At 46.0% G+C, this 26708-nt stretch overlaps 1 protein-coding gene across 5 annotated transcripts in view; it reads right to left on the reverse strand.

Annotated features, from left to right (window-relative positions):
* RAP1GAP2 (RAP1 GTPase activating protein 2) overlaps positions 1–26708 on the reverse strand; it is a 206915-nt gene that overhangs the window by 48892 nt on the left and 131315 nt on the right. For all 5 annotated transcript variants that reach the window (XM_030295234.1, XM_030295231.1, XM_030295235.1 and 2 more), the window contains 5 exons: positions 13857–13892; positions 8986–9030; positions 8239–8271; positions 7629–7841; positions 6337–6440 (listed from right to left, as the gene is read on the reverse strand). In XM_030295234.1, the coding sequence (XP_030151094.1) occupies positions 6337–6440; positions 7629–7841; positions 8239–8271; positions 8986–9030; positions 13857–13892 (431 nt within the window). The remainder of the gene's footprint in view (positions 1–6336; positions 6441–7628; positions 7842–8238; positions 8272–8985; positions 9031–13856; positions 13893–26708) is intronic.

The raw sequence follows: 26708 nt of genomic DNA on the forward strand, positions 1-26708 counted from the left end.
TATAACTTCCAATACAGACATGTATACATTTTCCCAACAAACTCTGCACTTCCTCACTATCTCTCTCCTGAGGAGGGAAAAGGAAACAGCAACTATTGAACTCTTCCCTCCCCATCGTCTTTCCTACTTTTGTTTATTAATTTAGTTCAAGCCTCTTTTTTCCCCATCGGTAATTAAATGTATCGACACAGTTTACCTATTTCTTGCCACTTTTTAGTTGCATCTTTTCTTTCAGTTTCTCTTTTCTTCTGGCTGAAGGACACCCTTTAGTCATTCTTTCGGGGGAATCTGAAAACAGTTTTATTTTGTCTTTGCAGATAGCTTTTCTCGATATAGAACTTTAGATTAAAGGATTCTTTCTTTCTTTCTTTCCTTTCTTTTTTTCCTCCAACGTTTTAAAGATACTGTCCTAGAGTCCCAGAGCTGATAGGAAGTCTGCTCACAACCTGGTTGTCACTACTTCATAGATGAGTGTCTTTATCCTTAGGCAGCTTAATTTTTTTTTCTTTCTCTCCGATGTTCCAATGTTCCACTTCAATGTGTCCAGTAGTACTGTTTTGTTTTAAAATCATACTCAGCACCACAGTGTGTGCTTTCTTCAATTCTGAAATATTCTCAGCCATTATTTCTTTGGATATCTCTTCTCCACTGGCTTCTCTATTCCTTCCTCTGAAACTCTAAGACAAATGCTGGGACCTATCAGTCTATTATCCACATAGCTTCCTTCTTTTTCATATATTCTATCCTAGAGCTGTGCTGCGCTCTGGACGAATTCTTCAAGACTATCTTCCAATTCATGGATTCACTCTTTGATTCTGAATACATTATATGAGACCAGATTTTATCCCATGTGTTGAGTTTTTTGTTTTGGGGGTTTACTTTTTGTTTGTTTCTCAGGGTTCATTTTGAGAGAGAGAGGGGGAGGGAACATGAGAGCGAGCAGGGGAGGGGCAGAGAGAGGGAGAGAGAGAATCCCAAGCTGTTAGCACAGAACCTGACACAGGGCTCAATCTCACAAACTGCAAGATCATGACCTGAGCCAAAATCAAGAGTCAGGTGCTGGGGCGCCTGGGTGGCTCAGTCGGTTGAGCGTCCGACTTCAGCTCAGGTCATGATCTCACGGTCTGTGAGTTCGAGCCCCGCGTCAGACTCTGTGCTGACAGCTCAGAGCCTGGAGCCTGCTTCGGATTCTGTGTCCCCCTCTCTCTCTGCCCCTCCCCCACTCATGCTCTGTCTCTCTCTGTCTCCGAAATAAATAAACATTAAAAAAAAAAAAAAGAGTCAGATGCTTAACCAACTTAGCCACCCAGGCTCTCCTGTATTAAGTTTTTTTTATTTCAACTATTTTTTTTCCAATAATTCCAATTGTTTTCTTTTTGTACCCATGTGTATCCACTCATGGACTATATCATAATTTATTATCCTGTTTATAGATGCTATTCATTCTTTACCTTTTTCAGATATAAGTCATTTTGAAAGTGTACCATTACTTGCATTTCATCAGCAGTAAATCCAGCTTTCATTTGTTGATGTGTTCAGCTGTCTTTCTTAATGTCAATTTCTCTGGGTGTTTTGGAACTTTCCACCCGTTTTCCTCTATCCTCAGTGCAAGTCACCCTGGTTCAGCTCCATCAGGTTGTTGGTTTGCACAGTACTGGAGGCAGCATTCACATTCTGCAACCAGGTGGCCTGTATAGTCACATGATAATCACCTGACTCATCACAGCACGCTCTTGATTCATCTTCCTGCTTCTAGCCTTGCCTTCCCTCCAAGACATTCCCTTAATCTAGCCAGTGACCACTCTACAATGCACATCATATCATGATACTCTCCTTTCAGGAGCTCTCCTTTGGCTCACAGAATAAAATCTAAGTTCCTAGACATAGTCCATACATGATTTAGCTTTTTCTTACCTCTCTAGCATGAGCCCTCAACCTTACACACCCTCACACACATATATACATTCAGACACACACTCCACATTCAAGCTCTTATAAACTTTTTTCAGTTCTGCCATACCATCTATCTTTGGATCTAAAACAATCCATAAGAAGATGAGTGAGAATAAAAACAAGAATAAGAATACCTAACATGTAGTGAATGTTTTCTGTAGCCAGGTAATAAGAGATGAGCTTATTCCTTACATTAGCCCTACCCCTGGAGAATGTCTGGCACATATTAAGCCTTGATTAAACAAGGCTTTATTTTTTATGAATAGGCAATAGCCCTTTTTGTCATACTGACTGCTTTTTTGCCTCAAATTCTACTTTTTCATATTAATATTGCAACTCTACCCTTTTGTATTTGTTATAACTTTTTCTCAACACTTTTCTTTTTAAATATACTGAATTACTTTCTTTAATAAAATAAAGATACACAGATTGATCCATTAGTGGGGGGGGGGGGCGGTGGAGGCATGACTCACACTGAGAATCTTTGCTGTTTAATAGTGAAATTTAACTCATTTATATTTATTATATATTACATGTATTCAGACTTCTATTATATTTATTCATATTCCTTTATGTTCTATCTTTTGCTAGACGTTAATGTTTAATCTTCCTTTATTTTGGAATGTTTTCATTCTAATAGTGATTTTATATCCATGGAATATTACATTTTCATCAAAATATGTCCAGCTATTAGTTTCCTTTCGTTGACTTCATCTGATATTGGGTGAGCCATTTTAATCTGCAGATTTAAATCTTCAATTAGCTTAAGAACATCAATTATCCACAAACTTAATTCCTGCTCACTATTCCCCACATTTATTATAATTTGCTCATCATTTTAGAGTTTCTGTGTTTTCCTCTGAATTATGTGAAAGCTTGCTCCATTAGTAACTGGGTTTTCCACAAAGTAGATTCTTCTCTTTACTGCTTCTAATATCATTTAAAATTCTTTTTAATTTTTGTTAAGTTTATTTATTTTGAGAGAGAGAAAGAGAGACAGAGCAAGCGGGGTAGGGAGGAGAGAAAGAGAGAAAGAGAGAGAGAATCCCAAGCAGGCTCTGCACTGTCAGCGCAGAGCCCAATGCGGGGCTTGAACTTATGAACCATGAGATCATGACCTGAGCTGAAGTCAGATGCTCAACCAGCTGAGCCACCCAGGTGAATTCTTTTTGGCAGGGGTGCCTGGGTGGCTCAGTCGGTTAAGCGTCCAACTTCGGCTCAGGTCATGATTTCACGGTTTGTGAGTTCAAGCCCCACGTCAGGCTCTGTGCTGACAGCTCAGAGCCTGGAGCCTGCTTTGGATTCTGTGTCTCCTTCTCTCTCTGCCCCTCCCTCACTTATGCTCTATCTCTCTCTATCAAAAATAAACAAATGTAGAAAATAAATTTAAAAAATTTTTGGCCATTTTTAGTTTTCTTATGTTCTTTCTTTAATTTACCAACAACTTTTTCATCTCATTCTGTCACCTTACTATATCTTTTGTATTTTTTTCATATGGTTTATTTTTTCTGGAAGTTTGCTGAAAATACAAAGTTAATAGATATCTAAATCTGGTTGGCTTTCTGTAGCAAATAATCCTTTCTAAAATTTAGTTAGTCCCTACCTTCTAAATGCTAGAGTATGCCTTTTTAGATGCAGAATCTTTCCTTTCACCAACCTGTGAGGCGTTTTTTTCCTCCCCTACTTCTTTACATCCAAACTTAAAAAAGAAGAAATTGACTCAGACTTGTTATTCATTTCCAATTGTGGATAGATTCTTCTTGGCTACCTTCATAGCACATACAGAAGCTGTCAGAATACACTTCTCAGATTTTAGGCTGGAGAGCTAGTTGTTTTAAGACATCAATTAAATAATCCAGAATCCTACAAAGAATGAGGAAGAAGCTGGGACAGGAGTCACTGCCAGCAGGGGAATGTCACCTCTGCATAATTTCTTCTTTGTGTCTGGTAAAGCTTCTAAAGCTGTAGGGCCAATTTTCTTATGTCTGGTTTTCAATTTGGCCTGGCCATCACTCCAAGTGAGATTAATGATTGTCCAACTTCCTAGCTGGTGTACGGCTTCTCCCTGCCACCCCAGGGTTTTCTATTTGGGAAAGCCACATTTGAGATTGCTGATGGGCTCCCCAGGGGATTGATTTCAAACGCTGCTGACCTACAACAACAAAAGTGGTTCCATGTGGAAAGACCCCTGACTGTTCCAAGGCTCCTGCTCACTTCTAAAGAGTATAGGACTCGGGATGCCTGGGTAGCTCAGGTGGTTAAGCGCCTGACTCTTGATTTCACCTCAGGTCATGATCACAGTTTGTGGGATTGAGCCCTGAGTCAGGCCCTGCACTGACAGCACAGAGCCTACTTGGGATTCTCTCTCTCTCTCTCTCTCTCTCCCTCTGCCCTCCCTCTGCTCATACTCTCTCTCTTGCTCTCAAAATCAATAAATAAACATTTAAAGAGTACAGGACTCCCCCAGAATTCCTAATTTCATATATCCCAATGCTACACTGCTCTGTAAGGAAGGTGAGCTGGGGCTCAACTCTCAATACCATCCACATTATAGTCCTAACTGCCCCATAGATTATTTTAAAAATAGTCAATGTAAAAAAAAATATTCAGGGGCGCCTGGGTGGCTCAGTCGGTTAAGCATCCGACTTCGGCTCAGGTCATGATCTCACGGTCCATGGGTTCGAGCCCTGCATCGGGCTCTGTGCTGACAGCTCAGAGCCTGGAGCCTGTTTCAGATTCTGTGTCTCCCTCTCTCTCTGACCCTCCCCCGTTCATGCTCTGTCTCTGTCTCAAAAATAAACATTAAAAAAAAAAAATATTCAATGTGTGTGGTGTGTTCCTGACATCTTTCTCATGTTTTCAGTTCTGAAGCAACATTTCAAATAAGATACAGTATTGGAGTATTGGAAAAAGGGTGTTAGATCCTTGTGTTCAATTGTCATCTTACTCAGAAATCCTATCCAGTTGAGGTCTGATTTCTATTTTTTTTATTAAACTTTTTTTTAACATTTATTTATTATTGACAGACAGAGCATGAGCAGAGGAGGGGCAGAGAGAGGAGGAGACACAGAATCCGAAGCAGGCTCCAGGCTCCAGGCTCCAAGCTGTCAGCACAGAGCCTGACGGCTCAAACTCACAAACCACGAGATCACGACCTGAGCTGAAGTCGGACACTTAAGCAACTGAGCCAGGCAGCCACCCCAAGGTCTGATTTTTATTAAGAAAGAAAATAATTTTCTTTATAGAGAGTCACCTAGTTCAAAATCCTATTTGGAGTTGGTGATCCACATATTACCCCCTCAAAAAATTTGCTCTAGCAATTTAGTTAACTTCTCCCTGCCTTGCAAATATGATTTCTAGCCAAGTGAACCTCCGTAAAGAAAACTGCTTCCTTCCTTAATAAAAAACCAAGACTGGATGGGTGCTGACAACTCCCTTGTACCACCCCCCCACACACCCCTCTCCCACAGCACGACTGTGTGCCCCTGCTCCCTCCCATATTTATCTCAAAATTTGGGCAGAAAAAAAAAAATGTTACTGCTTCTTTCAAATGCCATCAAGGACTTCCAATTAGATTCAACGAATATGGACTGGGAGCTTGACAGGTTCACAGCACTCTGCTAGGCACTAACACTTGGCCTTCTAGGCTTCTCCACCAGTCCACCAGGGGCAGAGATAAATAAGATACAGACTCTCTGTGCTCCCACAGCATCCTGTGCATAATACCTGTGACACATAGTAAAATCCTCTGCTTTTTTCTACTAGACCATAAGCCTTCAGAAAACAGACCACAACTCAGCCATCATTGCATCCCGGCACCTATCACACTCCCCAGTACAGAGGGGGTTTTACAAAACATGTTAGTTGAACAAAACAGAAACCAGTCCCAGATCCTGCCCCTGAAGAGAGAGGTACCATGGCTTAGCTGTAAATCAGTGCTCCCGCTGTGACCACTTTCCATCTCAGGGAACCCTGCACACACACACAGATGCTTTGGGATCTATCTTCCCGACTGGACGCACGCCACAAGCAGTGCTCTGGCAAACCCTCTCCCAGGGCGATTTGGAGTTGTATCTCAGCAGAAAGAGCCATCTCTATTTTCCCTTCCAAAATTCTTCAGAGCAACGGTCCCAGCCAGACAGAAAGGCAGGCGGGGGTATGGTCTAGGTGACCTTGAGACTAGGATACCACTCTGACTCCCACAGTTGGCCGGCTGGCATAAACACCTGGTCTCCTTGCTTAGCAACTCAACAGAGCCCCAGGATTCCAGCCAGTCTGTTCCCCACCACCCCCACACACACACACCCAGACCAGACTGGTCAGACTGGTATTTCTGGGTCCCTGCCACTAGAGGCGTGGCCTCCAACGGTGCAGCAGCCCCACCTGAGAATGATCCGAAGGTACTCAATGCCCTCTGCCTCCTCATACTTGACGGACAGGAGCAAGTTCCCCAAGCTGCTGCCAGTACAGTAAAAGTTTAGGTGATCCTAGAAAGAGAAATCAGGTATTAACAGAGTAGGAGACCTTCCAGACACGGCTCCCCCAAATCACCTTTTTTGCCCACAGCAACGAGGAAGAAAGGCAAGGATGTTGTGGCTGCTGTTGATGAGGAGGAGGAGGGGGAGGAGGAGGAGGAGGAGGAGAAAGAGAAAGATCACAGGAGGGGATTCCAACTGCACAGTCATCGGGATGTGCCAGGCACTAGACTAAGCACTTAACACCCACTGACTTCTTAAATCCTGACCACAACCTTATGGGAAGATGACATCATCATCCCCATTTCATAGATATGTAAACCGGTGTCCAGAGAGGCTAAGTAACTGCCCAGGGTCACACAACTAGTAAGGGACAGATCCAGTGTTCAAGCCCACCTTGAACGCTGGAGCTCAAGTTCCCCTCCACAGGACCCCACATCCACTTTCTTGCTCCCAGGAGGAAGCTCCTGCTGATTCCGACTATTTGTGGGAATAAAACTAGGAGGAACTCTGGCTCCTCCGCCCATGGGAAGCTGGGAGCTGCTCTGGACAGTGGGCCTCTCTCAGGCTCGGGGAGCCCACCCTAGATCTGCCATATCAGGGTGGGGTCCTGGAATCTGGATTTGAACAAGTTAGGATGGGGGTTCTGATGCAGCTCCCTCCTCCCTGTGAAACTCTGCAAAACTGCCTTAGACTGGAAACTTCCGGAATCTGCCCTTGGGACTTCCGAACCAAGCAAGTCTGAAGAGCAGAATATATTTAAAGAAATGTAACTTTGTCACTTTTAAACAATCAGAGGCTCACAGCACATCACCCTGGGGACCTGCTGGAGTGAGGACACGAGAGATTTGTACTATGTACACGGAAACAAAGACTTCCAAGGTGTGAGAACATATTTTCTCCTTCACCCCCAAACGCTCCCCATCCGGTCACCTCCGTGAACATTTGGTGGGGGTGGTGCCCCCAAGGACCCATCACACTGAGCCTTCCTGACTTCTGTACACCCCCTGTACCCTCGCCCAGGAGCAGAGCCAGTCGGACCTCCCCAGCCAGGACAGCAGGACAGTGGCAGGCCCTAGGAAGGGGGCAGGCCCAGGAAGGAGAAGAGACAGGGAGAAAGGGGCGCTGGACGAGGCTGGTCTAGGTGCATTTCCCTGCCTGCACCAGCAGCTATTTCCACCCAGGGGCCCTCAGCCTCACCTTCCCTAGGAAGTGCCTGCGGTAGGCCCTGGCTTCGCCCTTGCACTCGAGCTTATAGCCAAATGTGCTGGGGCTGAGACTGTCCTCTTCCTCCTCCTCACAGATGCTGCTGCCAAGGGAGGTCGGTGTCCCCACGTTCTCTGGGTCTTCGATCCAATAGCCCCCAAACTGGGGCAGGACAATCAGGGGGTACGGGCCTCCCTTCTCCACAACCTGGAAGCAGAGAGAAAGTCTTGCACTGTGGCCCGCCCTGGCTCTACAGGGGGAGCAAAGGAGTGGGGTGCCAGTGGTGGCACCCCCCCACCTCTGAACTGTTCCACGGTGGAGACTCCTGTATTTGAGGCCCGTGTTTACAGTAACACAAACCCCAAATTTAAGCCCAACAACCTCTCAGCTTTGCCGACCCTGGAGCACCGAAGTTGCAAGGCTGTGATCAGCACCCCAGTCTCAACGTGGCAAAACGGAGGTCACAAAGGTGAAGTTCCAGGCCTGAGGTTCTCTCCCACGTGGGACGGAGCAGGGGCCATCAGCCACCACCCCCCCCCCACCACCAGTCCCATCCCAGAGCTGAGACCCAGCGCAGGCTGCAGTGTGGCCAGGGGGCTCCTACCTCATCAATGCTGGGATATGGGATATAGTCATCCTGCAAGACAAACCAGACAAGGCGACCGTTAGCCCCAGCAGTGCCCGTGAAGTGTGATGGCTGTTTCCATTCCCCTCTCCCGGGTCAGGGGTGGGGGTTGCCTGGCAGGCTGCACGAGAGCTTTAAGAGCATCAAAGGGAACACCAGATGCAGAACGGCAGAGAGGGAGCTCTGGGAATCCGGCTTCCCTTGAGTGCTTCCCCAAAGTGACAGAACCTGAACGCAAACCTGGCTAGCTGAAGGTGCACTGCACAAAGGCTCTGAACTTCTCACCTTTCACCCCTTGGGAATGAGGGCAAAAACAGGAGGATGGCTCCTGATTTCACCCAGCCCCACCTTCGGGCAAGGGAGCTGACTTCCAAGTGACGAGCTTCCCTGGGCCTTGGGAAAGGAAACTGCAGCGGAGGAGCAGAGCCTGGAGCCCAGAGCCTGATACCCCTAAATGCCGTGTGCGGTTCTTTTGCAGGAGCAGGTACAGAAGATCAAGGCTGAGCCACAAGCCGTAGGTCTCGCTGAAGGCCTCCATCCCCACCCCCTAAAGCTGCCCTATAGGCATCAAGCTAAGGTCCCCTTACTATCCACCGTGCCCAGTCAACACAGGCGCAGCCACTTAAGTAGCTCTTGGTGGAAGTCAGGTGGACGATGGCAGACCCCAGCACGCCGGCTGTCCCCTCGTCGCGCCCACAGGGCTGCCGCCTCATCCACACAGCCCACCTTGTTCTTCTGGGGTCCCGGCTTCTGCTCTTCAAGCTTGATCCCCTATGGCAACACGGAAAAGAGGATTCATGAAAAAGCAAAGGTCACATAAAAGGGGCCAAATGGAGGGTTCGCTTGAGATTCGCAAGCCCCTGCCTTGATGGGGTTGGTAATAATAGCTACAGCTGATTGTGCCCGGTCCTTACACATCACACACCTTGTCACACTCAGTCCCCACAGCAGCTCCAAGTAAGGCAGTAGGGCAGGCAACTAAGAGCACAGGCTCGAGCTAGATCACCAGGGTTCAAATCCCAACACTGCCACTTAGGACCTTGGGCAAGTCACAAAACCTCTGTGGCACAGTGCTCCCTTCTGTAGAACCCAAACGGTAATAGCAGCTACCAGTGTGGTAAAGGTTAAATGTTGATGATGTTGGTTAAGCCCTTGAAAGAGTGACTGGTTTGGCTACAGATAATTATTACCATCATTCCCAGGGAGCAATATCGTGCCGGCACTGAAATCTCTCTGCCAAGGCTCTTAGGACCAGTAGGTACGGGGCAAGGATGGGAACCCACGTCCGAATGGTGTCAAAGTCAGCACTCTGGACCTGGTGCCCCCACAGCTGCCCTCCCTCCTTGGGGGGCAGACCCACAGGTGACAGGCAGGGGGCCTGGAGCTCATTCATTTCTGGGAAGCAGTGCCTTGTCCTGTGGTCCTATGGTCCAGATCTGACTTCACTGGGTTTTTTCAAGACAGGAGCACATAGTTAAATTAGACTGTTTGAATAAATTGAGTAAGGGAATGAGAAGGTGGGATAACTAGGACAAACAGGTCCCCTCTGGAGAGAAGACCATCCTAATCGTAACATAATGCATGGGGATTTTAAGCTTCCTCAGCCCCCTCCCACGGTTGTCTCCTTTGAAGCCCTCAGCATCTTTATGCCAAAGGGAAACTGAGGCACAGAGAGGCGGCTGCTTCTGCTGTTACACAGCTACTGAGTGGCAGGGCCTGGATTTGAAGCCAGGCTGTCTGTCTAAGCACACAATCATATCCCATAGGCCTTGGAGCCCAGGGCTCCCGCTCACTGGCTGGGTTTAGACTTCGGCTTCTCCGGACTTCTCTGGGCTGAGTCACCCTGCAGCATTGCTCAGGAGGGTGTGGGAGGACCCCTCCCACCGGACAGGTGCTCCTCTCCCCACACAGGGAGAAAACCACCTGGGTGGCCCTGCAGACCCTGTCCAGGGAGGCAAACTGGGCAGATGGGGAGGGGGGTGATGTCAGAAGTTTGTTTTGTTTGTCCTGCATTAGTCACCCCTACCTGGGAACAGCCCCTGGGCAGGAAAGCAAACCTCCTCCCCACTCCTCCCCTCCCCGATGACACAGAGCCATCACCCAGCTCTGGGCCCTCTCCTCTCCTTTCCATGGATCTGCCTTTGCAATCAGTATTATCATGAATCCCCCTTTTTCCTCACCATGAAGAAATCAAGGATCAGACAGGTAGAGTGACTTGACCAAGGACACTCAGCTACACAGTGCCAGGGTTAAAACTTGAACCCAGGACAAAATGGACCTCAGTCTCGGTTGCTTCATAGGAATTGTGCCCTTCTTCCAATTCCTCCACTGTCGGGGGATGGCAGGGGGTGGAGGGGAGGTCAGGAGTCCCAGATCTGAGTTCCAGCTCTCCATGACTCGCAGAGTGCCCTGGGCACTGACTGCTCTGAAAGTCAGTCTCCACAACCACAGCATGAGAAGAGGTGGCCCACGCCCAAGGACAGGATCTGGCCACACCACGCCACCTGCTTCACTCCCACTATTTCCCCATATATGAGTTTTGTACATACAGAAGAGCTGGAAAGTGTGGGCCTCTTGGAGGCCGGGGCCCAGTGGGCAGGGACCTAAACCCCAGGCAGTTGGATTTCAGCCCCTGGCCGTCTCAACGGAGATGGAACAGGCAAGCCCTCGGGTGTCTGCTGCCACAAACGTACAGAGCATAAAAACCAAACCCCTGCCCTCAGGAGGGTCCCAATCGAGTTGAGAAGTCAAGCCCCGCAGCCTGGACACAGAGAAGGCAGACCAGCAGGAGGCCAGTTAAGGAGGGCTGAATTATGTACTGGGAGAGCCCTTTGCAGGGGAGGCGGGGGTCTCCAGCTAGGGGTGAGGGAGGGATGGGTGGATTGTGGGACCAAACGAAGAGAAGGCAGGGGGAGCTGCAAATCCCCCGCCAGCTTCCCAGAGTGCCAGGATCTCATGGGCTCCGGTGAAAATCCCAGCTTTACGCCAGGCAGCAGAGCACGTAGCTGCGCACGGTCTCCCACCCCTCGCTGCCAAGGCACACACCACCCCTGTTTCCACAACCCAACTGTAAGTCCCTAAATGTATGTAAAATCGGTCTGCAGTCCACACACTGCTGGAGGATCTTAGTAACTTCTGGGTGATAATGACACAACCACTACAATACTTCTCCCTCAAATGGTCCCTCCCCTTCCCTATCATTAGGGAGACCTGGCTTTCCTGTGAGCACCTCAGTGTCTCCACCTGCATCACAGGACCGCAGTGGCACCCTAACTGCCTCTCCTCCAGAGCTTCCACACCATTACCATGGAATCTTTCCCTGAACCTGTAGCATCTACTCAGGGTAGAAAGCATCATAACATAATGGCTAAGCCTTCTGACTCTGAAGCTACTTACTACCCACAACCCTTGAGTGCTTTAAGTAAGATCTCTGTGCCTCAGTTTTCCCACCTGTGAAAAGAAAATAATGATAATAGTACAGCTGCTTCCTGCGGACTTTTCAGGAAGAAATGAGCTAAGACTTGTTACTGTCTGAGCCGAGAAAAGTGCTTAAAACACATGTGCTACCGGGGCGCTTGGGTGGCTCAGTTGGTTAAGCATCTGACTGTGGCTCAGGTCATGATCTCATGGCTCGTTTGTGAGTTCTAAGCCCCACATCAGACGCTTTGCTGTCAGCACAGAGCCCTCTTTGGATTCTCTGTTGCCCTCCCTGCCCCTCCCCCACTAGTGCTGGCTCTCAAAAATAAACTTTTTTTTTAATTTTAGGGGCCCCAGAGTGACTCAGTCGGTTAAGCGACCTACTTAGGCTCAGGTCATGATCTTGTGGTTCGTGGGTTCGAGCCCCACATCAGGCTCTGTGCTGACAGCTCAGAGCCTGGATCCTGTTTCTGATTCTGTGTCTCCCTCTCTCTCTGCCCCTTCCCTGTTCATGCTCTGTTCACGCTCTCTCTGTCTCTCAAAAATAAACATTAAAAATTTTTTTTTTTAATTTTTAAATACATGTGCTATTGTCAGCGTCTTCTTCCCACCCATATCAGTTAAGCCTTCTGGACGTCCCCCCAAACCCCCCAGGGCACCAGTTCTTACCTGTGAACCCTGGCCCCTTGGTGAGGAATAATTATAAAGTGCCCCCCAAATCCATTTTGAACACTGATTTTTATGCAATGCTTATCAAGTATTTACATACATTATTTCATTTCATCCCAACAACCGTGTGAGTGGGTATTTCTGTTATTATTTATAAGGGCTGCGGCATGATTTATAACAACAAATATTCTGGTCTTCACCCATTCCTGGCACAGAACTCCTACAGCCTGTTGAATCTCGTAAGTGACGAGAGCAATGGGAGCATTCAGGAGCATCTTTTGTTACAATATTTGGTCTTTTGTCCTTGGTTCCTGAAACAGCTCCAGAGCCAGAAAGGTGAAAGCAAGAAGGTTATTTATAAGTTTGTTAATGAGGTTGACTTTTGGGACACCCCTAAGGATGGAGCTGGTTGCCAGGGGAACCAACCACCACTAGAGGCTCCAAACCTTCAGTCCCACCTCCCCAACCTTGCAGGAGGGGAGAGGGGCTGGAGGCTGAATCAATCTCCAGTGGCCAATGGTTTAATCGATCATGCCTAAGTAATAAAGCCTCTATAAAAAACCCAAATGATGGGTTCGGGGAGCTTCCGGGTTGGTGAGTACATGGCCGCGCTGGGAGAGTGATACATCCAGAGGACACAGAAGCTCTTCCCGGCCTTCCCGCATACCTTGCCCTCCACAACTCTTCCATCAGGCTGTTCCTGAGTTATATCCCTTTATGAATCAATTGATAATCTAGTAAGTAAACTGTTCTGAGTTCTCTGAGCCACTCTAGCAAATGAATAGAACCTGAGCAGGGAATCATGGGACCCTCAAATTCATAGCCTGTTGGTCAGAAGCACAGGTGACAACAGACTCGTGGCCGGCATCTGAAGCGGGCAGGGGGCAGGCTTGCGGGGCAGAGCCCATACCCTGTGGGATCTGACGCTCTCTCTGGGAGACAGTGTCAGAATGGAGCTGAACTGCAGGACACCAAGCTGGTGTCACAGAATTGTTCGGTGGGGGGAAAACAACCACACATTTGGTGTCAGAGGGAGGTGAAAACAGTGCTGTGAACAGATAGAAAACAGGAGCCGGAAGGCTCAGAAAAAGGAAGGAACTTGTGCTAGCAAGTGTTAGGTGCAAGGTTTGACCTCGGGTGGGTCTCTCACCCGAAGCTCTGCCTCCCAGACTCAAGATGCGCCCCTAGGAAAGGGCTTTCTTTTTCCGACTTTCTTCCCAACCCATCCCAGGAACAACAGACCCTTTCAAGCCCTCTCCACATCTGTGAGGTTGTGTATCGCATCTGTTCTACCGGAGGAGATTTTTCTGGTTTTTTCCTTCGGGCAGGAGCTTCCCAGAATCCTCCTGCTGCTCAGCATGAAAATGGCCTTAGGTAGTTCAGGCTATGAGTTCTCTCTTCTCTTCCCTTCCCTCCAAGGCTCCCAAGTTCTGCCTGGTGTCGTATCCCCCAAGGTCACTACAGCACGCCCGCCACCCATGGCTCAGCTACCCCACTTTGGCGAGGCTCACCTGCATTTTCTCCAGCATCTCAAAGAACTCCGCAGACTGAAAGACACAAAGAAGATACATCAGTCAGGAGGTCTGCTGAGAAAGCCTCCTTACCAACTGTCTGCAAATTTAGCCCAGGGCTTCCCGGGGGATGAGAGTCATTTGGATCAAGAGAGAAGGTAATTTGATTTTGCCTTTGCAGGGCTGGAGGGCCAGAATGCCCCATACAACAAAAGAAAAAACGAAACATGCGCAGGCTGGCGAATGGCCCTGGGGAGAGCAGCCGCTCAGTCTCTGTCAAGAGAGAGGAGTCTATAGGGCCCCTGGGAAAAGCCAAGTTCCCTAAAGCACCTGTCAGCCCCAGGATGAAGCCTCCAGAAGGAGTCATGTTTGGAATATTTTCAACCCAACAGTGAGGCCAAGGAGTCCAACACAAGTAGCTTTCCAACTTTAGTAGCAACACAGCCCTCCAGGGACCCTGGCCAGGGCAGCCATGGGGGCTTGAGCTCCAAATGTGCCTGCCCCTGTCCCCTGCCCCCAGAGCACCTCTTTGGGACCCTGGAGCTTGTGAGCAAAGCCTGAAAACGACCGAACTGCAGCCTCCAGGGACCTGGAGAGATTTTTTTTTTAATCTCAAACTATGTAAATCCAAATCTTTAACCCACTTTGGTGCCAGCCTTTGTAAATTCCAGGTAAAGGCAAAAAGGAGAAACAGGAAGTGGAAAAGGGGGGCGGGGGGGTGGTGAGTGGCTAAAAGCTCTGCCCTAACAAAATGCATGCAGAGAGCTCTCAGCAGCTTCCCCTCCATAGAAACAGCTACACTGTCTGGTCACAACATCACTGCCCACATCGGGGCACTGGCAAGCCGTGAGTTAATGAGCACCCAGAACATAGTCCTCAGATGAACGGGAGAGAAGAGAAGAGAAGAGAAGAGAAGAGAAGAGAAGAGAAGACAAAACGAAAAGAAAAGAAAAGAAAACAAAAGAAAAGAAAAGAAAAGAAAAGAAAAGAAAAGAAAAGAAAAGCAGTGATAATGAAAAACGAGGATATCTTGTCACTCCTTTAAGCAGAGGTAGGGCATCCCTCCCTTCCTCCACAGGCACCAATGGGCCAGAATCACCAGGAGCCCCCCAGCCCTCAGAATTCCCAGAGAGAACCACCGCGGGAAGAACGCTTGAGGAGTCACCTGGCTTCAAATGACCTGTCCCAGACCAAAGCTGGCCTGTCAGAGGCAAGAGTCTCTGACCCACCAGCAGTTTGGGCTTAAGGGTCTGGAAACCCCACCTGTGAATATACAGAGTGGATGACAAGTTTCAGCACATCAGCACCCCTGACCAGAAGGAGCTGTCAAACACACAACTCCCAAATCTATCCTCCCCATTGATTCTGCGCATCCTTCTTAGCTCCAACCTCCAGGAGACCAAGATTCCTGGACAGAAAGAATTTATATAAATCAACAAGGGGAGAAAGATGAGCAGGAAGAGGACGAAAGGGCAGAAACCATCAACATTTGCACGCACAGACTTCTGACCCAGCAATTCCTCTTCTAAGAATCTGGGCTGTGAACACGCTTCCATGGGAACACGAGGATGAATGTTCACCGCACCATTGTTTGGGTTACGATGAGCTACGTTCAAATACCACAAATAGGTGTCGATACGTTAAATAACTTGGATGAAATGGACAATTCCAAGCAATACACAAACTACTGAAACTGACTCAAAGAAACGGCAAATCTAAATATATATATATATTTAGTCTGAGCTGATGAAAATATATATATATTTCATAAATAAAGAAATTGAATTAGTAATCAAAAAGCTACACAAAGAAAAGCCCAGGTCCAGATGGCTTCAGCTGTAAATCCTGCCATTAAAGAAGAAGTAATACTAATTCCTCAGAAACTCTTAAAATAGGAGAGGGAACACTTGCCAACTTATTCTAAAAGACTAGTATTACCCCGACACCAAAACCAAAGTCATCACAAGAAAACTACAGACCAATATAGTTCATGGATATAGACACAAAAATTCTCAAAAATATTAGCAAACTGAATCCGGCACCTTCTAAAAAGAATTATACACCATGACTGGGTGGGACTTATTACAGTCATGCAAAGTTGGTTTAACATCCAAAAATCAATGAATATAAAAACCAGAGGAATAAAAACAAAAACCGTATTATCAACTCAAAGACTAAAGAAAGCATTTGACAAAATTCAAAACCCTTTCTTGAGTAAAATTAAACACACACACACACACACACGCACACACACACACACACACCCCAAACTAGATAGAAGGGAAATTCCTCAACATGATAAAGGGCATTTACCCAAAAAAAAAAAAAAATCATAGGTAATAATATTCTTAATAATGGGAAACTAGATACTTTGTCCATAAAAGAAGGTGTAAGACCAGAATATCCACTGTCATCATTTCTGTTTATCATTGTGTTAGATATTCTAGCCCGAACAGTTGAGCAAAAGAAAAAACATACACACACACACACACACACACACACAAACTATATAAAAGGCATCCGAACTGGAAAGGAAGAACTGAAACTCTCTCTATTCACATAATCTTATACAGAGAAATAAGGAATTCACTAAGCAAAACTTACTAAAAATAATACAATAAATGAGTTCAGGATGCAAGACACAAGATCAACCTACAAAAAAAATTGTTTTGCTATATACTATCGATGGACAATGAAAATAAAATTAAGAATTCCAATTTTAATAGCATCAAAGAGAATAAAATACTTACATGTAGATTTAACAAAATAAATGAAAAACATATACTCTGAAAAGCACAAGACATTGATGACAGAAATTAAAGAAGTTATAAACAAATGGAGATAAATCCCATGATCACAACTAGAAGGGTTGGTATGATTAGGAGATCTACACCCTCCAAACTGATCTACAGATTCAACGCAATCTCTATCAAAATCCTAGCTGAATCCTTTGTAGAAATTAAAAAGTAATCCTAAAACTGACACTGAAATTCAAGGGGCCCAGAACGGCCAAAAGAACAAAGTTGGAGGACTCATACTTCCCAATTTCAAACTTACTGCAAAGCAAAACAATCAAGACAGTGTGGTACTGACACAGGATAGGCCTATAGGTCCATGGAATGAAAGTTACAGTTCAGAAACAAATCCATAGATCTATGGCAATCGGTCTTCAACAAGGGTGCCAAGACTATTCAACGGGGTCTTTTCAACAAATCATGTTGGGAAAACTAGATAGCCATGTGCAAAAGAATGAGGTTGGACCCTTAGATCACACCATCTACTGAAATGAACTGAAAATGAATCAACAACCTAGATATAAGAGCTAAAATTATAAAACTCTTAGAAGAAGGAACATATGGGTTGGCTCAGTCAGTTGAGTGTCTAACTTTGGCTCATGTCATGATCTCATGGTGCATGAGTTCAAGCCCCACGTCTGGCTCTGTGCTAACAGCTCAGAGCCTGGAGCCTGCTTCAGATTCTGTGTCTCCCTCTCTCTCTCTCTGCCCCTCCCCCACTCATGTTCTCTGTCTCTCTCTGTCTCAAAAGTAAACATTTAAAAAAATGTTTAAATAAAATAAATAAAACTCTTAGAATAAAACATAGGAGTAAGTCTTTGTGACACTGCATATGGAATGGATTCTTAGATATGACACCCAAAGCATAAGCAGCAAAAACAAAAAACAATAATTTAGATTTAATTTCACCGAAATTAAAAACTTTTGTACTTCAACAGACACTCTCAAGTGAAAAGACAACCTCACAAAATAGGAGAAATATTTGCAAATCATATATCTGCCCCTCTCCCCCACTCGCAGTCTCCAAAATAAAAGAAAATTTTAATAAAAGATTCAAGATGCACTGCTAAGTGAGACAAATGGAATTTAGGTGATCCCATTTTTTTTCAATTAGATATAAAAAACCTATTTGTGTGTGTGTATCCCCTATATGATATACACATAAAGATATCAATATACAGGTATAAAATACATAGATATGCATAGGTATGTAGGTATCGATACAGATAGATAGGTCTGACGTGCATACACACATCACTCATCCAGACAAAAAATACTAACTTGAAGGATAAATGTCAAAATAAGTTATAGGTTAAGGATATTTTTTTTCCTTTTTTCTTTTCATATTTTTTAAATTATCTGTAACAACTATAAATTATTTTTGGAGTAACTTGTTACCCAGCAATAGTTTTTAAGGCTTCGACACAGAGCAGAAGCTCTGGCATTCCTTTCTTTGCTTCCCTCAGCCCCTGCCCCAGGCCCTTCTCTCGTCTTCATTACCGGGTATCCAGGGACACAAGTACACTGCCTTTGGTGTCCACAGAAAGCCCCTGGATTCGGGCCAATTCATTCCCAGCTCTGACCGTGGCTCTGTGGATTACAGACTGAGGCTCTCCCAAATGACCCTCCTATCCAGTTTGCTCTCTGTTATCCATGAAAAGTGGCAATCAAAAGATCTTTTGTGGGGGAAAAATACGTATTTGTGTGTTCTTAGACAATGCCCTTGTATTGTCTGATCTGTTAACCCCAAATGATTAAGCACCTGCAAGGCACGGACTAGATACTGCAAGTGCCAGGCGAGGACTCCAGGGTATTTCATCTCAATTATTAGACAAAGCTGCTCAGCATTGTTACAGATGACCAGTGTCAGAGCGGTTCAGAGGAGGCATGAAGCACTTCTGGCTGGAAGGTCAAGTGTATGAGTTCTCTACTCCTGTGTGACAAATGACTCCAAAACTTAGTGACTCTAAATTTCTTTGGCTCAGGAATGCAGAAGTGGTTTCATTGTACGGTTCCAGCTCGGAGTTCCTCAGGTGGCTACAGTCAGGACATGAACGGGGGCTGCATCACCTGAAGACCTGGTTGGGGCTGAGGGATCTGCTCACAAAGCTGCTGCCAGGAGGCCCCATCCTCCATCACACACACCTCTCCAGAGGCTGCTTGAATGTCCTCAAAATACTGCAGCTGACTCCCCCCAGAGTGAGTGATCTGAGAGGCAAAGCTACAGCACCTCTTACGACCTCGTCTATGAAACTGCACACCATCCCTTCCCCCTTGTCCTATTCATTGGATGCGAGTGCCCACAACCACACAACCAGCTCACACTCAAGGCGGGGGGGGGGAATTAGCTTCCACCTCTTGAGGAGGGAAGTATCAAAAAATGTGTGGACACATTTTAACACCACCCCATCAAGGAAGGCTTCTGGCGAGAAGCGGGATCCCACTAGACCTTAAAGGATAAACAGAAATCACTTTGAAATCACTTTGCTAGGGAGGGGGAAGAGGCCATTACAGGCAGTGGTTACTGTGTGGACAGAGGTGGACAGATGAAGAAGCATGATGTGTGCTCAACGAACAGTGAGTCAATCAACAAGGCAGACAGGCCTTTCAAGGCTCACGTGAGGGCGAAGTGAGAACGTGGACAGGAAGTACCAGACGGGGCCTGGTCCAAGGCGAGCACGCAGTTCCTGCTGGTAGTTGCTATTTACTACTTAGAAAGCTTGCTCTGGGGGGCGCCTGCCGGCTCAGTCGGTTAAGCCTTGTTTAAGCATCCAACTTCGGCCCAGGTCATGATCTCACGGTTTGTAGGTTCAAGCCCCACATCGGGCTCTGGTGCCGACAGCTCAGAGCCTGGAGCCTGCTTCGGATTCTGTGTCTCCCTCTCTCTCTCTACCCTGCCCCGCTCACAGTCTCTCTGTGTCTCTCAAAAATAAACAAACATAGAAAAAAAAGTTAAAAAGAAAGCTTGCTCTGGAAGTGAGCTGTGTCCTTTTGAGAGATGGTCTGAAAGCTTTAGGACAGTTCCGGATTTAGAACACAGCTTTATCAGTCTTCCCAGAGGCAGTATGTTTAGATTACTGTTAAAAACGGGTTTGCGTTTCCCAAGTGAGGATGCTGGGGCTGGCACAGATGGGAGGCTGAGGGCTGAGATCCGGCCTCGGGCCTGAGTAATGCACTGGGCAGCGACTCCTGCGTGGACAGCGCCCAAGAGCAGAGAACAGTGGCAACTTGGCCTCAGCTGTGCCGGCCCCACTTCTCGGTGACTCATTGAACTTTCCTATGGGACAGTCCAGCCATGGCAAAGAGCAAGTCTCTTTTTCCACCCAGAAGCAGGGTGACTCAGGCCAGCCCGGAACAGCAGCTCCGGCCACTCACACCTACCGCCGTCCACACCCCCGAGATTGCGTCACACAGCCAAGAGCACACAGAACGCACTCAATAAATGCTTACTGACTCACTAGCACTGTCCCGTAGGCCCTTCAAGACAGAATGAAGTCCCGCCCGAGGCATCCTTAGGAAGGGAATTCCCCCTCCATCAGGAAGCCAGCATTGGATTGTCACAGAGAAATGTAATTCAGCCTCCTCATCAATAGCATCCGCTCAGCTGTCCCATTTATTATTAGCAACAACGGTTGCCACCCAAATCCCAGCCACAGCCAGCGTGTCCCCTTGGGCTCCCCTTTAACAGCCAGTCAAGTAAGCCATGAGATAATCACAGAGAGCCAGCGCTCAACCAAGGAAGTCACAGATTGGGCCCCAGGCTTTTGTTTGGATTCCACCCCTGTCCTCTCCACCTCCCAATATAGAAAACATCAGGCCTTCCTCTACAAGGGCAAAGCGAGTCCTTGGGGGTGAACGCAGGAGGAGGTCTAAGGCAGCAGGAGCAGAAGAGAACAGAACCTGCAAGGTCAGCCTCAAGAAATCCTCCAGATGCCCCTCCTTGTTCACTTGGGTGTCAGCCCCTGCCCAGGCAACGGAGAAGCAGCCATGAAGGAGCACAGTGTGGGAGGCCACAGACCTCCATCTCGCTGCCCTGCGCCCTATCTCCATCTGGTCCACAGCAGCCCTACATCTGGATGCGGCCTTTCCCTGCAGACAAGCAGCCACCTATTCTTTCCTTCTTGCTATATCTCAGCTGGGGAGGTCTCCACCAGCACTGCCCCCTCTCCCTCATCCACCCCCCGACCCTACTTGGAGAAGGGACACTCACTGCCACCCACCTGCTGCCCATAGGGTCCCTGCTAGGCAACCTGCCCTAGCTCTGAGCTCCTTTCTTCCCCTCCTGGAGACAGGATGTGTTTATATGTGAACGGCCTTTCTACAACCCCTGCCCAGGAGGTACCACACGCCCGCTGCTCACAGCACAGGATGGTGTCGTCTGAGCACCTGCGCCTTGGAGTGGGGCTGCGGTGGGGTAACGTGAGCCAGTCTGCAGAGCCTGGCAGAGCACCCAACACAGCATGCTCGTGCACGGTAGCAATTGTCTCCTTGTCCCTGCCTATCTGAATCTAGGACACACCAAAGAGGCAAAGGTGTGTCGACGGCAACAAGAGACATGGAAACAAGACAAGGATGGAGGAGAAGGTGCTCCCAGGAAAATGGGATGGAGAGACATGGGCTGGGTGGTGCTGGGGGAAGAGGGAAACAGAGCAAGCTTCTTGTCCCCATAGGCAAGGAAGACACTGCAAAAGAAAAGGATTTCTGGAGAGTTTTGTAAAGAGATTTTTGGAAGGTTGGGAGAGCTAAGGAACACAGAGCACACCCCCCATGGGGAGCCAGACAGGATATGTCCCATGGCTGCCTAGCCAGAGCGCAAGTCTCACTGCTCTAACTCTGCTGCTGGCCTAGAGGTCCCCCTCCACAGCGCGGGCAGAGTGAGGGGGCCAGCTGGCCACCAGCCTAGCTGCCAAAGCCTGCGGAAAACGCTGGGGATGTTCCCCACAAGAAGACAAAGGGTAGGTTCACTAGAATAGGAGATCCTCATAGGCAGGCCCTTGATTTCGTTCACTGCTATGTCCTTGGGCCTAGAATTGCCTGGCACATGGGAGATGCTCCAGGAACACGTGCTGAATGAGAGACTGATTACTCTGCCAAGCAAGCCAAGAACGAAGCAGGCGGTGGAGGCTGAGTCTTCGGCTTAGGAGCCTGGGCTAAAGAGGCCAGTGCTGATGCCAGTAAGTACTGTCTGCTCTTTGGCCACAGACTGTACCCCTCATCCTGGACAGCCAACCCTACCCCCAACTGGCACCTCCAGTAAGTTGCATCCAGGCACAGGGAGTGCTCCATGCAAGCCTCCCTCCCCTTCTCTCTTATGCTACCTTCTTGCTCCTCTTTCCCTTCTTTGGGCTCCAATCCCACCAATTCACATTGAGCACAGCTCCTCGGCTGCTGGCGCCTGGAGACACTACTTCAGCTGTGTCATCTTGGGCCAGGAGCCTCCAGGGGTCTTTATTTACTATGACAACCGTGATGCAACAGAATTGCCTGAAGGGCTCGTTGAAAAACAGGTTTCGAGCCACCTCCCCCCCCCCCCCCCCACCGCAAGCTTCTAATTCCTGGCCAGAAAAGCTCCATTTATAACAAGTTGCCAGGTGATACTGATACTCCTGGTCTAGAGACCACACTGAGAACCACTAACTTGTGGAATTCATTGTACTTAATGAAGGTGATGTGTGACGGGGACCAACCTGGCCAGACCAGAGGTGGAACAGCATCAGGAAGAATGGGAAGATGGCTGGGTTCTTATGGAACATCTTAAAAATTAGGCAGAATTCTATTTAAATCTCCAAGGATTCGAAAATGCAAATGACTACAGGTACCAAGCAAGCAGCCTAAGAGTGAAGGGCTAAGTGAAAAGATTGATTCAATAATCAAAAAACTTCCCAAAAAGAAAAGTCCAGGATCAGATGGCAACATGGTAAATTCTAACAAACATTTCAAGAAGAATTACCACCTGGGCTCCATGCTGGGCTTAGAGCCTACTTAAAAAAAAAAAAAAAGGAGGGGGAGGGGGAGGATGGGGGAGAAGAAGTGGGGAAGAAGGAGAGGAGGAGGAAGTAGAAGAATTACCACCAATCCTTCATAAACTCTTCCAGAATATATAAGAGGAGGGAACACTTCCTAACTCATTATCAAAACCATACAAAAAAACTACAAGGGTAGGAAACTACAGACCAGTATCCCTGCTGGATACAGACGCAAAAATCCTCAACAAAACAGTAGCAAACCAAATTGAACAGCGTGCCATATGCCATGACCACATGGGATTTATCCCAGGAATGCAAGGTTGGTCCAACATGAGAAAATCAATGTAATACATCATATTAATAGAATGGGGGGGGGGGAGGGACACATGATCATCTCAACTAATACAGAAAGAGCACTTGACAAAATCCAATAATAAAAATACTCAGAAAACTAAAAATAGAAAGAAACCTCCTCAATATGATAAAGGACTTTTTTTTTTATAAACCCAAGTCATGCTCAATGACACTGAAAGCATACTGAAAACTTATCCATAAGACCAGGAACCAAATAAGGATACCCACTCTCACCACTACTATTCAGTGTACTAAAAATTCTAGCCAAAGCAATTAGGTAAGAGAAAGAAATAAAAGGCATCCAAATTGGAAAGGAAGAAACAAAACAATCTCCATTTATAGATGACATGAACCAATATGGAAAAATCCAAAGAATACACACACACACACACACACACACACACACACACACACGCACGCACACGTTACTAAAGCTAATAAAGGACAGTTAAAACCGTTTGTTACAAGCTCAACAAACAAAATTCAGTTGTTTTTATATATGAGCAATGAGAAATCTGAAAAGAAAATTAAGAAAACCATTCCATTTACAATAGCATTTTTAAAAATCTACTATAGGGGCGCCTGGGTGGCTCAGTCGGTTAAGCGTCCGACTTCGGCTCAGGTCATGATGTCGCGGTTCGTGAGTTCAAGCCCCGTGTCAGGCTCTGTGCTGACAGCCCAGAGCCTGGAGCCTGTTTCAGATTCTGTGTCTCCCTCTCTCTCTGCCCCTCCCCCGTTCATGCTCTGTCTCTCTCTGTCTCAAAAATAAATAAATGTTTAAAAAAAAATCTACTATAATTTTACCAAGGGGGTGAAATATTTGTACCCTGAAAACTACAAAACAGTGACGAAAGAAATTTAAAAAGACATAAATAAATGGTACGACATCCCTTGCTCATGGGTTGGAAGATAATATTCTTAAAATAGCAATACTACCCAAAGCAATCTAGAATGCAACCTCTATGAGAATCCCACTTGGATTCTTTGTAGAAATTGAAAAGCTGATCCTACAGCTGATCTGGAAACTCAAGGGAAAACATTCTGCCAAAACATTTTTTTTTGTAGTACAATTGAGTTACATTAGTTTCAGGTGTACCACAGTGATTTGACTAGTTTGCACATTTTGCTATGTTCACCAACAAGAGTAGCTACCACCTGTCCTGATACCTCACTATTACTACAATGTCACTGACTGTATTCTTTATGCTGTTGTCCTTTATCCCCATGAGCTACTCATTCCACAACTAGAAGCCTGTATCTCCCACTCCCCTTCACCCATTTTGCCCAATCCTCCAAACCCCTCCCAAAACTGATGGCAACCATTAGTTTGCTCTATGTATTCATTAGTCCGATTCTGTCCTTTGTTTACTCATTTGGGATTTTTCAGATTCCACTTATGAGTAAAATCATATATATTTGTCTTTCTCAGTCTGACATTTCACTTAGCACAATACCCTCTAGGTCCATCCATGTTGTCTCAAATGGCACAATCTCATCCTTATGGCTACATGATATTCCACTGAATACATATATACCACATCTTCCTTATCCATTTGTTAACAGACATGCCCTTTTCACATCTTGGCTATATTGTAACTAATGTGGCAATAAACACAGGGGTGCATGTATCTTTTCAAGTTAGTGTTTTCGTATTCTTTTTCATAGTGGATTTACTGGATCATATGGTAATTCTATTTTTAATTTTTTGAGGAACTTCCACTGTTTTCCACAGTGGCCTCACCAATTTACATTCACACTACCAGTATATGAGGATTCATCTTTCCCCACATCCTTGCCAACACTTAATATTTCTAGCCATTCTGGCATGTGTAAAGTGACATCTCATTGTGGTTTTAATTTGCATCTTCCTGATGATGAGTGAAGTTGAGCATCTTTTCATGTGTCTGCTGACCATCTGTATATGTTCTTTGGAGAAATATCTGTTCAGGTTCTCTGCCTGTTTTTTAACCAGACTGTTGGATATGAGTGGTTGGTTTGTTTGTCTGTTTGTTTTTTTATTTGAGAGGCTGGGGTGGGGGAAGCATGACTAGGGGAGAGGGACAGGGAGAGAGAATCCCGAGCAAGCTCCACGCTCAGCACAGGCCAGACATGGGGTTCGATCCCACAACCCTGGGATCATGACCTGAACTGAAATCAAGAGCCAGACACTCAACTGACTGAACCACTGGTGGGTTTTTTTAATTTTTGGTGTTGAGTTGTGTAAGTTCTTTTGGATATTAACCCCTTATCAGATAATATCATTTGAAAATATCTTCTCTCATTCACTAAACTGTCTTTCTGTTTTGTTGATGGTTTCCTTTGCTGTGCAAAAGATTTTTTATTTTGATGTCATCCCAATAGCTTATTTTTGCTTTTGTTTCCCTTGCCATAGGAGACATGTCTAGAAAAATGTTGCTATGGCCAATGTCAGAGAAATTACTGCCCGTGTACTCTTCTAGGCTTTTTATGGTTGCAGGTCTCACAGTAGGTCTTTAATCCATTTTGAGTTTATTTTTGTGTATTCTGTAAGAAAGTGGTCCAGTTTCATTCTTTTACATATAGCTGTCCAATTTTCCCAACACTATTAAAGAGACGGTCTTTTCTCCATTGTGTATTCTTGCCTCCTTTATCATAGATTAATTGACCATGTAAGTGTGGGTTTATTTCTGGACTCTCTTCTCTTCCATTGATCTATGTGTCAATTTTTGTGCCAGTACCATACTGTTTTGATTACTACAGCTCTGTAGTATATCTTGAAATCTGGAATTGTGATACCTCTAGTTACGTTCTTCTTTTTCAAGATTGCTTTGGCTATTTGGAGTCTTTTGTGGTTGCATACAAATTTTAGAATTATTTGTTCTAGCTTTGTGAAGAATGTCGTTGGTATTTTGGTAGGGATTGAATTTAATCTGCAGATTCCTTTGGGTAATAAGGACATCTTAACAATATTAATTCTTCCAATCCATAAGCATGGAATATCTTTCCATTTGTTTGTGTCATCTTTAATTTCTTTCACCAATGTTTTATAGTTTTTGGAGGACTTTCACCTCCTTGGTTAAGTTTATTCCTAGGTATTTCATTCTTTTGGCTCAATTGTAAATGGGATTGTTTACTTAAATTCTCTACTACTTTGCGGGGCGCCTGGGTGGCGCAGTCGGTTAAGCGTCCGACTTCAGCCAGGTCACGATCTCGCGGTCCGTGAGTTCGAGCCCCGCGTCAGGCTCTGGGCTGATGGCTCAGAGCCTGGAGCCTGTTTCAGATTCTGTGTCTCCCTCTCTCTCTGCCCCTCCCCCGTTCATGCTCTGTCTCTCTCTGTCCCAAAAATAAATAAACGTTGAAAAAAAAAATGTTATAAAAAAAAAATTCTCTGCTACTTTGTTATTATAGAAATGCTATCAATTTCTGGGTATTAATTTTGTATCCTGTGACTTTACTGAATTCATTTATTACTTCTAGTAGTTTTTTGGTGAAGTCTTTAGAATTTTCTTTGTATAATATGTCATCTGCAAATAGTGACAATTTAACTTCTTTACCACTCTGTATACTTTTTTTTTTGTCTGATTGCTATGGCTAGAACTTCCAGTACTATGTCAAATAAAAGTGTCAAGATAGGACATCCTTGTCTTATTCCTGATTGTAAAGGAAAACCTCTCAGTTTTCCACGACTGAGCATGATGTCAGCTGTGGGTTTTCATATTTCTCTATTATGTTGAGGGATTTTTATCCTTCTTTTTGTT

This window comes from Lynx canadensis, chromosome E1 (genome assembly GCF_007474595.2).
Source record: "Lynx canadensis isolate LIC74 chromosome E1, mLynCan4.pri.v2, whole genome shotgun sequence".
Taxonomy (NCBI): Eukaryota; Metazoa; Chordata; class Mammalia; order Carnivora; family Felidae; genus Lynx; species Lynx canadensis.